Raw genomic sequence first — 13,969 nt, forward strand, 5'->3', positions numbered from 1 at the left:
GACAGATGCTCCCTGTATGCGCAAAACAAATCATCACTCATCGCCAAAGGCTTCACCAAGATCAACCTTGCCAATGCTCCACAATTCCTTCTCGTCATCGATTTCATCGTTCGACAGTCCCAAGCCACCCTCGCCACCTTCAGCTTCCCGACGCTCACGCGCCTGGTTAGCCAGACGAGTGGCAATGCGCTTGAAGTAGTCAGACATGCTGCGCTTGGGACCCGGCGGGAGAGATGCACCCGGACCGGCCATATACTTGTCAAACACCTCGCTGTCGGACTCAACAACCGAGAAGATAGACAAGAAGGCTGCTTCCGCGGCGAGCTTGACGGGGATCACCAGATCGCGGACACTGCCGAAGATAGGCGGGGCCAGCAGACCCAGGTGAGGCCGAGTAAGCTCGGGATGCAGACGGCTGACTGTCCGGATCACCACTAAGCTCAGACGGCGGGTGTCGGATGGATTGCCGGCCTGAATGGCAGGTGCCAGGGCTTCGAAGATGGTCTTGCTTGCTTCGAAGGCATGGTTGCCATCATTTGACAAAAGGTACTTGCCTGCAGCGAGGGCGCTGTTATCGGACACGAAGGGCTGCTTCTGTGTTAGCTTCGAGCAAGAATAATTGAGTGAAAATTCTACTTACGTCCTTGTTGGCAATGCCTTGACAGATAACCGTGGGCAGCTCGACAGAGAAATTTTCTGTCAGAGTATCGGGGCATTCGGCCAAGAGGGCATTGAGCCCAAGAACCGAGGCGTGGGAGAGAGTACCGTTGAGGATACGGTTCCTGAGGAGGTTAGCATGAGTCAATCAATCCCAACGTGGGAACGGAGATGCATACTTGATAAGAGGGACCGCGCTCTCAACTGGAAGGACCTTGACGAGAGCACCAAGCAGGTGTGCGTTGGTAATGGCGACAGCGTCTGGGGTAAAGTTAGCAACCCGTGGAAATCAAGGTATTTGGAAGCAACCTACCAGTTTGGTCACTGGCATCATCATCAATGAGCGCAAGAATTGCCTGTCGGGAAGCCTCGCTCATATTGGCACCGGCCTTGCCGACAACCTCCTGGAGAGCCTTCATCATGGCGTTCTTCACACCAATGTCGGTAGTCTTCGATCCAGTAATGAGTTCTAGATGAGTTAGCGGCTTGTCATACTGCATAAGCGACCTGCTCGAAACATACCGGCAATAAGTGGGTCAACTCTGGGCGTCAGCGTAATCAAGATACCAAGACCCTTGGCAGCCCGGTTGCGCAGTGTCTCGCTAGTGGAATCTGCCAGACCACGAGCGAATGTACGCTGAAGTTGAGGCAGGAAAGGCTTGACGGCCAGGGGGATCTTCTCCAACAGCTTGTTAAGCGTATAGAAGATAGCGCATTTGATGTCGACTGAACGCTCCGACACAACACGAATGAGCGGACCAGTGATCTGAGTAACGAAAGGCTTCAATGACTCGGAACGGGTACGGTCGATAATGTCCGAAATCGCAAGAGCCGACTGAGTACGCTGATCGGTGGTACCGTTGAGAAGACCCTGCAAGAAGATGGGCAGAATGGCCATAATACCCTTGGGGAGACTGAAGCCTGCCAGATCGGCGCCAGCCACGCCAACCTGGCGCAGAATCTGTCGAGTAGGAATGGCCAGCACTTCCATCTCTTCCTTGCGGATGTGGGAGGTGAGACCACTGAGAGCAGTCCATGCCGACTTCACGACATTCTTGTCCCGGTCGTCGAAAGAGATCAACAGGGCCCGGATCAAGTCCTGGTAGTAGCGCGAGAAGTCTTGTTCGGCCTCCGAGAAGAACTTGTTGAGATGGAGAGCTGCCGCAGAGCGACGACGGTGGTCATCGTGCTTGGCGAGAGTAACCATCACGTTCATGGCGACATTCAGACCATCGTACTCATCCACAGAAACCAACACTGTATCGAAGGAGTTGCTGAGTTCTGTGCGGAGTTCCTCATCGGTAGTCTCGATAATACCATCCATGAGAGAATTGAGGATAGTTGGCAATTTTCTTGTCATGGCAGATCCTGCAACTTCGGCCAACGATGCCAGGGCCCTGGCGTTGAAAGCAGAAATTGGCGACGTGAGCAGGGTAGGAATGAGGTTGGGGAGGATGATGTTGGCACGAGTCTGCTCCGTGAGGAGTGTCAAAAGGGCGGACAAAGCCTGCTCGGCATCCTCGTCGTTTCTCAACAAATGGAGAAGGTAAGGCAGAACCTGATCCACGGCTCTCTTGCCCATGATCTGCTGCAGGGAATCGAAGGCCTCGGCAGCAGCCTCTCGTACATCCTCGTCGTTGTCGACCAGAGCCACGCGCACGGTGGAGATGAGAATCTTCTCAAAGTCCTCCAGAGCATCAGGGGAAGCGGCAGTGATGAGCTCACGGAGAGCAATACAGATACCCTGCTTGACATCCACGTCGGGCGAGGTCTGCAAACCATCTTCCAACAAGGGCAGCAAGGTAGAAAGGACGGACTCTCCAGCCTTCTTGATAAGGTCGCCAAGAGCGTTGCTGGCAATAACCTTCTGCTCCATGTTGGTCGATCCGAGACGGCGAATGATGAGTTGAGACAAGGTGGGGACCATGTCCTTGAGGGTCCTGGGGGAGGCGACGAGCGACTTCCAGACACCCATAGCCGCAGTCTTGACCATACCTGAGGTATCGCAGCGACAGATGAACAGAGCTGAGAGAACCTTGTCGCGGCGCTCCTCTCCGAGAACCTCCAGCAAGGATTGGCCAGCCTGGGTGGCTTCCTCCTCTTCCTCCTCGCCTTCGGTCTTTCCAGTGATACCAGTAAGACTGAAGAGGAGATCGCCGACCAGCTCAACGGAACTGAGACGGATGCGGTAGCTGTCGTCTGCTAGACCACGCTCCAACTCGGGAAGCAGGAGATCAATGGCCTTGTGAGCGAAGTTCTTGACAAGTAGGCGACCGGCCCGGAGAGCAGTCTCTCGAATGGCCTCAATGTCATCAGCCAGACCGGCAAGAATTGGGGGAATGATCTTGCTGAGGTAGTTGGCAAAGCTGTTACCGAAGCAGGCAGGCAAGAAGATGAAGAGTGTCATGAAGCCTTCACGAACAGAGGCCTTGGAGCTGGACACGTTCTGGAGAATAGTAGGCAGAGTTTCCTCGAGCCTGGTTGTACCCAGACCCGCAAGAACTTCGGAAAGGGCTTGAGCAGATCCAAGTCGGTCGCCAGCGCCAGTATCCGACTTAAGAGTAGACATGAGGTTGGGAATGAGATCGGGCAGAGCATCCTCTCCAAGCTTCTCGATGAGCGAACCAAGGGCCTTGGAAGCGGTAGCACGGGTAGTGGGAACTGGATCAACAATAGCCAGATTGAGACCGGCCACAATGATCGGCAAGTGCGAAATGAGGTCCTTGCGCTCTGTAAGATGGGCCAAACTACCAATGATTTGTGCCGACTTCCGCTTGGTGTTGGATCGGTCACTAAGACCACGCTCGAGAATGCGTACAACAAGGGCAAGCGAAGGGGCATCGAGGTAGTGCACGAAGGAAACCTTGATCAGGGAGTCCAAGGCCTCATCCGTGTGCTTGGTCGGGTCGCTGAGAGCCTTCAGAAGCACACCAACCAAACTCTTGACTTCGGGGTTGCTGATAACCTCACCGAAGCGCTGAAGACTGCGGTTCGCTGCGCTACGGACCTCCTTGTGGGTATCATTGAGAACAATAGTCAGAGGTGGAATGATATCAGGCAAGCTAGCCGCAAGCTGCTGGGGGTCCAAGTAGGCCATAGCTCCAAGCAGATCACAAGCACCCTTCTGACTACGCCACTGGGTATCATCCAAACCGTCGAGAAGAGTTGGGAGAATCTGCTTCACACCGTAAGAGCTGAGGTTTTGGAAGCATGCTCTGGAGGCCTCAAGACAGCAATCACGGACGCTAATGCTGGTATCACCAAAGCCACTGAGAAGCTGGGGTACAATCTGGATCACGTAAGGCTCAAAGCTGCGTCCAAGGACAGTAGCGAACAGCTCGTAAGCCAACAAAGCACCCTTTCGGTGACTCGGTTCTCTCTTGTTCTCGGTAGCTTCCTTGAGCAAGCTCATGATTCGGAACTCCCGCAAGGTTGCGATACCTTGACCGCACACGATAGCCGCAAGACCGTAAGCAGCACCACGTTGAGGAGGATAGGACTTGGCATTGAGAAGCGGCTCGAGGACTTCTTCCACATACTGCGACGTCTTGGAGTTGTTCAATCGGATCAGCGGGGGCAGACACTCAGCTACAGCGTACTGAACAGACTCTGAAGGTGTTTCAAGGGCCGCGAGGAGTTTCTGGATAACGGTCTGGAGACGAGGATCATCGGCCTTGAGATGGGTCGCCACTGATCCATAAAGCACAACAACAGCCTCATTCAGCTTGTCGGAGCTCTCAGAATCCTTATCCGAAGTTTCCAGGGTCGTTTGCAATAGCTTCATGATCTCCTCGACCTTTGGCTGGCCGCGCATAGTGATGACGGATTTACCGCTCTCTGTCATCTGGTGGCGGACCCGGGAGTTCGAATCGAGGAGAGGACCTCTTTCGATGAGGAATTGCAAGAAGGAGACAGTGTCGTCCGCGGAAAATTCTTTGGTCATGGCACTGAACGCGAGTGCAATACCACTGCGAGCCTCCCAGTGGTCAACATTGTCCATTTTCTTGGGCATGCCATAGGCGTCCTTCTCAGGGACCTTAGGCTTGATTTCCTCAGTGTATTTGGACTGCAGTTCCGACAAAATGCCACCAAACTTGCTCTTGTCAAATTCAATTGCATGTGCTAATGCACGGGCAGCAGAACCTCTGAGCTGATAGTCCTTGGAGTCCAGATACTTCATGATCTTACTGAAAGTAGTGTCATCCACTTCCAGTGCATTGTCTTCCCAGATTGTGTCTGCAATCTTGGCATTTTCTTCCACGGTGTCATGGCAGCCAAGCCAAATATGTTCAGAGAAGTCGAGGTCAGTCAAATCGATCTCAGCCTCAATGACCTGAAGTACAGATGTCCGGACAGATGCATCGGTAACGATGCTTCCTTCCAGGAGTGTCTCAAGCTCTTCACTGCTGATGTTCGGCGAGATGCACCGACAGAAATCGAACAATGTATCCTTGACCAGCTTGTAGTGCTGGGTGTATCTTTGCATAGCGGACAGGAGCTGGCTTAGAACTTCAACGCGAGGAAGACGGGTGTCGGTGACTAAAGAATATTAGCGTATTGTTGTGTATAGACACTATCAATAAACTCACAAGATCCAGAGTGGAAGGACAGGAATTCAAGGGCAAGAAGAACCTGTGTGCCTTCTTCTTCTCCCTTCGCCTCATCGATACCATTCTGGGTAAGAACCAAAGAGATAAGCGGAAGAACGTAGGCAAGAGAAGCGGTATCGAAAGGACGTTGTTCGGAGGCAAAGCGCAAGCGGTACAGAATTCTTGTTACAAGTTGTCCGAGGGGCTCCAGTTCCATTTCAGCAGGGAGGTTTGTGTTGCCAATGGCTCGCAGGGTTGCGATACCCACGAAAGATCGCAGGTTTCCAAGGCGAGAGGACACCTCGTCGGCACAAGCGACGAACGCGCGGGAGACAACGTCACCGACAAAAAGACCTGCGCCAGCCTGGGCTTGTGCTAGCAAACAGCTGACGGCAGCATTGATCCATCCCTCGACATCGTTCAAGGGGCCAGATGCCAGACCCTTGATAAGACCTGCTCCTCTTTCAATGCGCTTGATTTCTTGTTGAACATCTTCGCGGATCTTCGCCTCCTTAGCGAGCTGGGCTTTAACCTTAGAGTGCTCCTCAGCCGTAAGCTTCTTCTGCTGTTGTCCTTTCTTTGCAGCCAATTGAGCTCGAAGCTCTTCTTCCCACTTCAGGGTATCATAATCCTTGGTGCTCTTATCGAAGGTGGGCTGTTTCGACTTGCTGCTAAGCACATCGACGAAGGCGGTTCCCTCCGGGGTGCGCGAAATGGCAGCATCTGTGGCAGTAAACTTGGAGAGGCGAGAGGCATCCAGATCGTCCTTGATCTGATCGACAAGACGCGGTATCATAGCATCGGGTGCAACAAATGCCAGATCCGCCGCGGCGCTCCAAATGGCAAGATTGACATCTGGTACCGCCGACTGCACGGGGTCTGCGTTGACGCCAACCAACTGCTCAATACATTTAGCAGGGTGAGTGCGGACAAGATCTCCTGGATCCGTGCCAGTCTTCAAGCACAAAGCAATCCACGAAGTGTTGGGGACCAACTCGGGCCGGCTCAAGACCAGAATCTCAATGAGCTGATTCTGGAGCTCAGTAGCGTCCACGGGCTTTTCTAGGCCAGTCGCAGATGGGCAAAGAGCCTTCAAAACCAAATGGAGATGGCGCACACTTTCGGGACCAGCGGAGACAGCTGCTGATTCCTTTTCGGAGATCCGGAAGGACAAGATCCAAGCCCAGAGTGCATTGATGACAATGCGACCAAAGGATGCCACATCAGTCAAGTAAACACGGGATAGAGTTTCCACAGCATTATCACGGAATTTCGAGGGAATGGTGGGCGCGGTAATGGTGTAGATGAAGGATTGGGCCCAAGCGGTCTTGGACGCATCTTCGAAACCAGAGAACTTGGATTCCGAGGCGACAGAGGCTAATGCCCTGACGAACCATTGAACCTCTTCTTTGGACCCTAGTTTGGAGTAAGCCTTAGGGTTAAGCAGGAAAGACGGCTTCGGGCTCAATGTCATCGACTGAGTCACATGTTCCTCCCAAGCGGATTTGTCTGACCCTTGAACGTCAGAGACCCGGTGGAAAAGAGCAAGGAAAAGGTAAGCAGATGACAAGGCACCGCTCTGGGCCGAGGGAAGCGGATTGGAAGCAACCTCGCTAAACATGTCCTTCATCTTAGCAAGGAACTTTGTGACAAGGGGCGCGATTTCAGCGCTCTTTAAAGCCTCAAGCTCAGACTTCCAAAGCACTTCTCCCACATTGAGTTGCCAAATCTTTCGGAATGGAACTCGCTTGTCAGAGATACCCTTGACAATAGTGTTGGTAACATCATCGCCGACTTTGACCGTAGATTGAACAAGGTAGGCAAGGTGCTTGCTGAAAGATTTAATCTCCTCCTCCAAAGCAGCCTCATTTGACTCGCGTGAGAAGACGAGGCCAAATCCTTGGGCAATCTCCTTCGAGACATCTACCGCAGGCGGAACAGCCGCAAGTGCCTGGGCGTAGGCCACACGGTGTTCAGGGGTGGTAACCTTGTTGGTTTTCAGAGGGCCAATTATTTCACCCGCGATTTTCACAGCCAAGGGTCCAGTCTTGCACCGGGTGAGCAAAGAACCAAAAGAGTCCGCTGCTCCTTGACGGATGGCCTGGTTGTTAGACTTCATGCTAGCCAAAAGGTGCTTTGAAAGGCGGGTTTGCACCAACTCTGAGAGATCAATCTCTTCTGGGAGGGATTCACAGAGAGACTGGATCACGCCGCCTAGGACCACCTCCGGTGCCCTCAGCATGGACTTCTCCATAGGGGGCATCAGCTCAGTGGCGATATCTTCATAGGTAACGAAGGACTCAAAGAAGTCTGACATGCCATTGGAGGCATGCTTGGGCACGGCGGTTTTTGCGCTCACGACTTCTTTGATATAAAAGGCGAGAATGTCCTTCTTGGTCTCATCGACAATCGATTTTCTATCCAGTAAGCGTGCACACACTCCACATACAACCCCGAGAAGGGGCGCATTTCTGTAAGCTGCGGTAGAATCAGCAGTCAGTCGGCCGACGGACTGGCGCACCGCATCGGCGCCCCATTTCTCAGATGAAAACACGGCGCGCAAAGCACGTCTTGTCACACGAATAGCCGACTGCTTGACCGCAGGCTTGGGATCATGAGCAAGACAATTCTCCAAAGCCTTGGCATCCACCGCAATCAAGTCCAGCACAATGTCCAGTGGTGTGTTCGAATCTTCGCTGGCCTGTTGCAGCAGGATGCAGCACCATTCCACCAGAACAAATGCAAATGTGGAAGCCAAACCAGGTCTGGCCGCCTCAATTTGCAATTTTTGAGTGAGAAATTTCAGGTGTTCGGTCGCATTGGGGTTGCGGAGGAGAGAGCGGAGGCATTGCTGAACCATCTGTCGGGAGGATCGATCGACATAGAGAGGATAAGTTCGGAAGAGCAGTTCCAGGATATCTTGATGGGTTTCCGGTGATAATTCAGACCCTAACAAATCGATCGTCAGTGAATTTTCTACCTAAAGCCACGGGTCACACTACCATTCCTGTCGCGGAGTTCTTGCAGGGCCCGGAGCCTGCGCGAGGTCGAACTCGACAAGAGTACGACCTGCAAGGCATCCAGATCCCCGGCCTTGACCTGGTCCCATGGAATACCATCCATGATCAGCGGTCAATACGGGGGAATGGAGAGAAGGGGGTGATTCAGAGAGTGTTGAAGTTGGTGAAGTGGGCTAGGAATGCTGTCATAAGAGTTTTGTGTGGGGAGCTGGATTCCATCCCGCCATTCAACAGCCATGACCGACAACGTCCTTTCTGATTCACCTCACGCTTTTTGTGAGTATTGTGCCGCCTGGATGTTTACATGAATGTAAATATCGAAGAATGACTTTAACTGACTTTAATCGTTCTTCCAGACCCGTTACCTCCGACGTAATTAGGCATGCCTCCGAACAATAAGAAAAAGAAGAAGCCCGCCTCCAACCCGGCTCGAGGCTTTGCCACGGTTTCTATGCCATCGAAACCCAAGCCTGAGACCACCGCAACCCCATCCCCGGCCACTGGAGAATCGAAAGCCACGCCAGAGAGCGAGCCGCAGACTGCACGCACCGAAGAGCGCCCAGCAGAGACCAGCGCACCACAGGCAGTGACATCATTGCAAAATTACACACCGGAGGAGTTAGAGAAGCATCTCGAAGAAGCCGAGCTTCAAATTCTCGTCGACAAGTACGCAGCAAAATGCAAAAACGATGCGATTCGCCAGGCTACGAAGCTGGATAATGAACGGCGCGTCATGCGACAGCAATCCGTGACATTGAGTCTCCTGGAATGGCTACCGACAGACGTTCAGGACAGAATTCTCGAACTATCTGGCACAGAAGAGCACGAATACCTCATAGCAAGTGGACGGATGACAGGTCCCAAACAAGCTGTTTCCGAGGAGGAATTATACAACAAGCTCTGGACATTGAAGGAGACGCTGATCAGACTCGACTTTCCGGAAAATAGAGTCGAGGACGCATTAAAGCATGTTTTGCAATATTTCGCTGGGAATTCGACCAGCGCCGGTCGCGATGTTGTGTGGAACTTGGATGAAGCGCTGGAATGGCTGGCCACACACAGTGATAAGAAAGAACTTCCCTCTTATACACGGACAAATGCTCGACAAAAGGACGCGGACAGTGTCACTTCATGGATGACCGGTAAACCCCTCGCAGGCTTCGGAGTATCCATGCGGACAATAAGCTGACCCTAATCAGAATCGAAGCCGTCAGGGTCTTCGACTCCTAATGGTCAAAGCAAGAACAAGCAAGGAGGCCAAAAAGCGGACTGGAAAGCAAACAAGGTTGCTCCTCCTGTTTCATACGACTCAGACAGCTCGGTCGACCCAGATGTCATGGTTCCTGAATGGTTAGGGTTGCAGACTCGACTTTACAGTCTTCAACCAGATATCTTCGATCGTCCTGGAAAGAGCAAGAAAGGCCGCGGGGGTGCTTCAAACCTGTCAGACGATCCAGAAGTCTCCAAGGTACAGCGTAAGATTGCGAAGATCGAGCGCGATGTTTTATTCGAAAAGCGAGAAGCAGAGTACCTTTGGGAAGAAAAGCTTGATGAGCTAAGAAAGGATGCGACATTCGTTCGGCGCCCGGTGGAAAGAAAGAAGAACCCCCCGGTCGAAGACGAAGAGCCTCAATCCGAGGTCAATGTAGACGCAGATATGGCTGCTCTACAGATCGATGGACTAGAGGATGCTCTCGGGGACATGTTCGCAGCTGAGCCTGAAGATTCGGGGTCTATATTGAATCTGCCCCCTCTTGAAGTCAACGCTCCAATTGCACTTCGCGACTTTGGGAAGCAGACAGGCTTAACCCCGCGGCGAATTTTGGAGGAAAGTTGCAAAGCAAGAGACTCATCCTGCACAGTTGTCTACCAGGACTTCTCTTCGTCTAGCCATTCCAACAGAAAGGCAGCTGAAGTGCGATGGTCGAAGCCCCAAGAGGTGCCATTTTCTCTAGCGGTGGAGTCGATTACTCACAAGTCTAATGCTATGGCAACTTTTGTTTCAATGGATGCCCTTGCAACACCGACTGCACAGCAAGCCGAGGGATACGTGTCAACCCTCCTTTTATTCATCTTGTTCCCCCAGAATTCCAAAGAGGGTAAGGCCTACCTGCGGTTGCCAGCGGTTTGGAGAGATCTCTGGGCCGAGTTTGCAACACTAAAGAAGATTCAAGAGGATGAAATCGACAAATCTATTGTCAAAGAACTGAAGCTTCTGATTCAAGAGAACCCGAGCAACTTCGAGGATGATGTCGTGCTCTCTGATAATTTCCGCAAGAGAAACGGCGTTGGCAGTAAGCCAGGCACCCCGGTAAGGGGCTCAGGGCGTGACAATTTCTCTGGTATCGATGATCAATTGAGAGACGCATGGATAGCAAAGTCCTCGACGCCATCGTTCCACCGGATGATGCAGGGTAGAATGAACCTACCAATCTGGGGCTTCAAGGAAGAGATCTTGCACACACTGGACACCCATCGTGCCTTGATCATTTGCAGTGAGACAGGAAGTGGAAAGAGTACTCAGATCCCGTCCTTCATTCTCGAACATGAGATGCTCAATGGCCGGCCCTGCAAGGTCTATGTGACTGAGCCCCGTCGTATCTCTGCCATCTCGCTTGCTCGCCGTGTTAGCGAAGAGCTTGGAGAGAGTAAGAACGACGTTGGAACGGCTCGCTCGCTTATTGGTTTCGCGGTTCGGTTGGAAAGCAAGTTTACTCACTCTACAAGATTGGTTTACGCAACCACCGGTGTGGTTGTGCGGATGCTCGAACGCCCTGATGACTTCCGAGATATCACTCACGTTGTTCTTGATGAGGTCCACGAGCGCACAATCGACAGTGACTTCCTGCTCATTGTGCTCCGGCGTCTCATGGAAAAGCGACCGGATTTGAAGCTGATCCTCATGTCGGCTACCCTCGAGGCGCAGCGATTTTCGAACTATCTTGGAGGTGTTCCGGTACTGAATATCCCAGGGCGAACCTTCCCTGTGGAACTGAAGTATTTGGAAGATGCGGTCGAAATGACCAATTACCGTCTTTCGGAGGAGGACCACCACACAGTTCTTGATGATGATATGGACGATCCACCGACAGATGCAGACACATCTGGAGGTCTTCAAGCCAGTCTTGATGGGTATTCCAGACAGACGAAGGAGACCATCTTAAACATTGATGAATATAAACTGGATTACGAGTTGATCAAGAGACTGCTTCTCAAGATTGCTACGGCCCCTGATATGGATCACTATAGCAAGGCCATCCTGGTCTTTATGCCCGGATTGGCGGAAATTCGTCGCTTGAATGATGAGATTTTATCCGAGCCAACCTTCCAGCGAAACTGGATTGTGCACGCGCTTCACTCATCTATCGCTAGTGAAGACCAAGAGAAGGCCTTCAATGTTCCTCCGGAGGGCACCAGGAAGATTGTGATCGCAACAAACATTGCAGAAACAGGTATCACAATCCCGGATATTACAGCCGTGGTCGACACAGGAAAGGAGAAGATGATGCGGTGAGACCTAGTCCCTTACATTTATGAAAATTCAAGCTCATTTTTCACAGATTCGACGAGAGACGTCAATTGTCTCGACTTGTCGAGTCATTCATCTCCCGTGCCAACGCTAAGCAGCGACGTGGTCGTGCTGGTCGTGTCCAGAATGGTATCTGCTTCCATCTGTTTACCAAACACCGCCATGAAAAGCTGGTATGTAGACATTTGAACCCCGAAAACGAGATTGTACTAACAAAGTACAGCTTGCCGAACAGCAAACTCCCGAACTGCTTCGACTCTCCTTGCAAGATCTGGTGCTCCGAGTGAAGATCTGCAAATTGGGAGAAGTTGAGCAAACACTCCTCGAAGCTCTCGACCCGCCATCATCGAAGAACATCCGACGTGCCATTGATTCTCTCAAGGAAGTCAAGGCGCTGACCAGTAACGAGAGTCTAACATCTCTCGGAACACAATTGGCCAAATTGCCGTTGGACGTCTTCCTGGGCAAGATGATCATCCACGGTGCCTTCTTCCGATGCTTGGATGCCACTGTCAGCATTGCTGCCATTCTCTCCTCCAAGTCACCATTCGTAAATACTATTGGATCCAATTCGCAGCGTGATGGGGCCCGGGTGTCTTTCCAAAAAGGTGTGTCCAAACATCTCTCAGTTTCGCATACAGTAACTGACATCTCCAGGTGACTCCGATCTCTTAACTGTGTACAATGCATACTGCAGCTGGAGACGCGTCCGAAGCACACCAGGCTCGAACGAGTTCGCCTTCTGCCGAAAGAACTTCCTCAGCCCGCAGACATTGCTCGGCATCGAGGATATCAAAATGCAGTTGGTAGTGGCAATTGCCGATGCAGGCCTGCTGACTTTGGATGCACCCCAAAAGGCAGCGCTCAACCGGTAAGACAAGTCCTTTCGTCCAATTCTTCATTCAAGCGACGATTGCTAACCATATCACTTATACAGCGCGCGCTCCAACAGCCGAAACCGCCAGTTCTTCACTATCTCAGAGGAGTTCGACCTCAATAGCAGCAATGATGTCGTGGTCAATTCTGTCATCGCCTGGAGTTTCTATCCGAAGCTTCTGACGCGCGAAGGCAAAGGCTGGCGCAACGTCGGAAATAACCAGACGGTGACATTGCACCCGACCTCGATCAACAAGCGAGCAGACTCGTCTGTGAAGTGGCTTTCGTACTACCATATCATGCAAGCGCGTAACCGAAACCTCAATGCGCACGATACCAGTGCGGTTGATGATTTCGCTATAGCCCTGCTGTGTGGCGATGCAGAGTTCAAGGTAAGCCCGCACCAATAATCCGTGACCCCAACTGTGGTTGTAGTCGCTCTTGGACAACGAGCTAACGTCTGTTGACAGCTATACTCGGGCGTCGTCTCCATCGATGCAAACCGCATTCGTTTCGCTCTGCGGGACTGGAAGTCCATGCTCGCATTGAAAATTCTTAACAGCCGTCTACGTGAAATTCTCTCCAACACTTTCCGCAATCCCCACCGTCCACTGTCTTATAAGCAGCAGCAGTGGATTGATATCTGGCAACAGATCTTTACTCAGGCTGGCAAGCGATGAATATAGTTAGCTTGGCCTGAGGTGATTATGCTCTGTGCTTTTGATGAGATATGCATGTAAAAAAATCATAATAGATATGGTTCGGTCGGATATGGATATAGAGGGTAAAATCAATGGACACATACTTTCTTTCAAATATATTCGACTGCATACTAAGAGTATTGGTTCTGTACTTCATCTTTGAAGGTTTGGGGAGATTTACTATCCGTCGTCTCATCTCACCTTCACAACTCGATATATATCTGACGGACTTACATTCATTTACTGGCACAGTTTGAAAAGAGAAAAGCGACTTTAAAACTGTACATCTGCTTGCTGTATATCTGAGGCAACACAGCGACCCAGGTATATCCCTGGCGATCCATCAGCAGGAACCATAGCATCCCTACATAAACCAAGGGAGACAGCATCAAACTGCATCAACCACGGCTTCTAGAAGCGCTCATATAGCACAGAGCACTGCAGATATGCCCGTACTTCTAGTCAATGCACTGACGCCGTCAGCACTGATCCGCCGTGCGTAAACCATTGCATTATTACCACATACATCGGTACGAAAGATCAAGATCAGATCAAAGCACAACTGCATAAGCAAGATATAAGCATAAACCACAAGCC

The 13,969-nt window shown here is 51.6% G+C and overlaps 2 protein-coding genes across 2 annotated transcripts; one reads left to right on the forward strand and one right to left on the reverse strand.

Moving 5' to 3' along the window:
• Nucleotides 1–33: 33 nt before the first annotated feature.
• PENARI_c005G08686 (putative translational activator) lies at nucleotides 34–8,369 on the reverse strand (the record flags this gene model as incomplete). Its single annotated transcript, XM_022629912.1, has 7 exons — nucleotides 34–594; nucleotides 641–782; nucleotides 837–918; nucleotides 971–1,126; nucleotides 1,180–5,196; nucleotides 5,247–8,195; nucleotides 8,246–8,369. The coding sequence occupies 7 exons, from the start codon at nucleotides 8,367–8,369 to the stop codon at nucleotides 34–36; spliced, it is 8,031 nt and encodes a 2,676-aa protein (XP_022490605.1).
• Nucleotides 8,370–8,502: 133 nt separating this feature from the next.
• On the forward strand, nucleotides 8,503–13,351 carry PENARI_c005G06885 (putative ATP dependent RNA helicase; the record flags this gene model as incomplete). The annotated part of the gene is made up of 8 exons (XM_022629823.1): nucleotides 8,503–8,542; nucleotides 8,647–9,408; nucleotides 9,466–11,776; nucleotides 11,827–11,968; nucleotides 12,019–12,403; nucleotides 12,453–12,666; nucleotides 12,733–13,063; nucleotides 13,142–13,351. 8 exons carry the CDS (start codon nucleotides 8,503–8,505, stop codon nucleotides 13,349–13,351), a joined length of 4,395 nt encoding a protein of 1,464 aa, XP_022490327.1.
• Between the last annotated feature and the right edge of the window lie 618 nt (nucleotides 13,352–13,969).

This window comes from Penicillium arizonense (assembly GCF_001773325.1).
Source record: "Penicillium arizonense strain CBS 141311 chromosome Unknown PENARI_contig005, whole genome shotgun sequence".
Taxonomy (NCBI): domain Eukaryota; kingdom Fungi; phylum Ascomycota; class Eurotiomycetes; order Eurotiales; family Aspergillaceae; genus Penicillium; species Penicillium arizonense.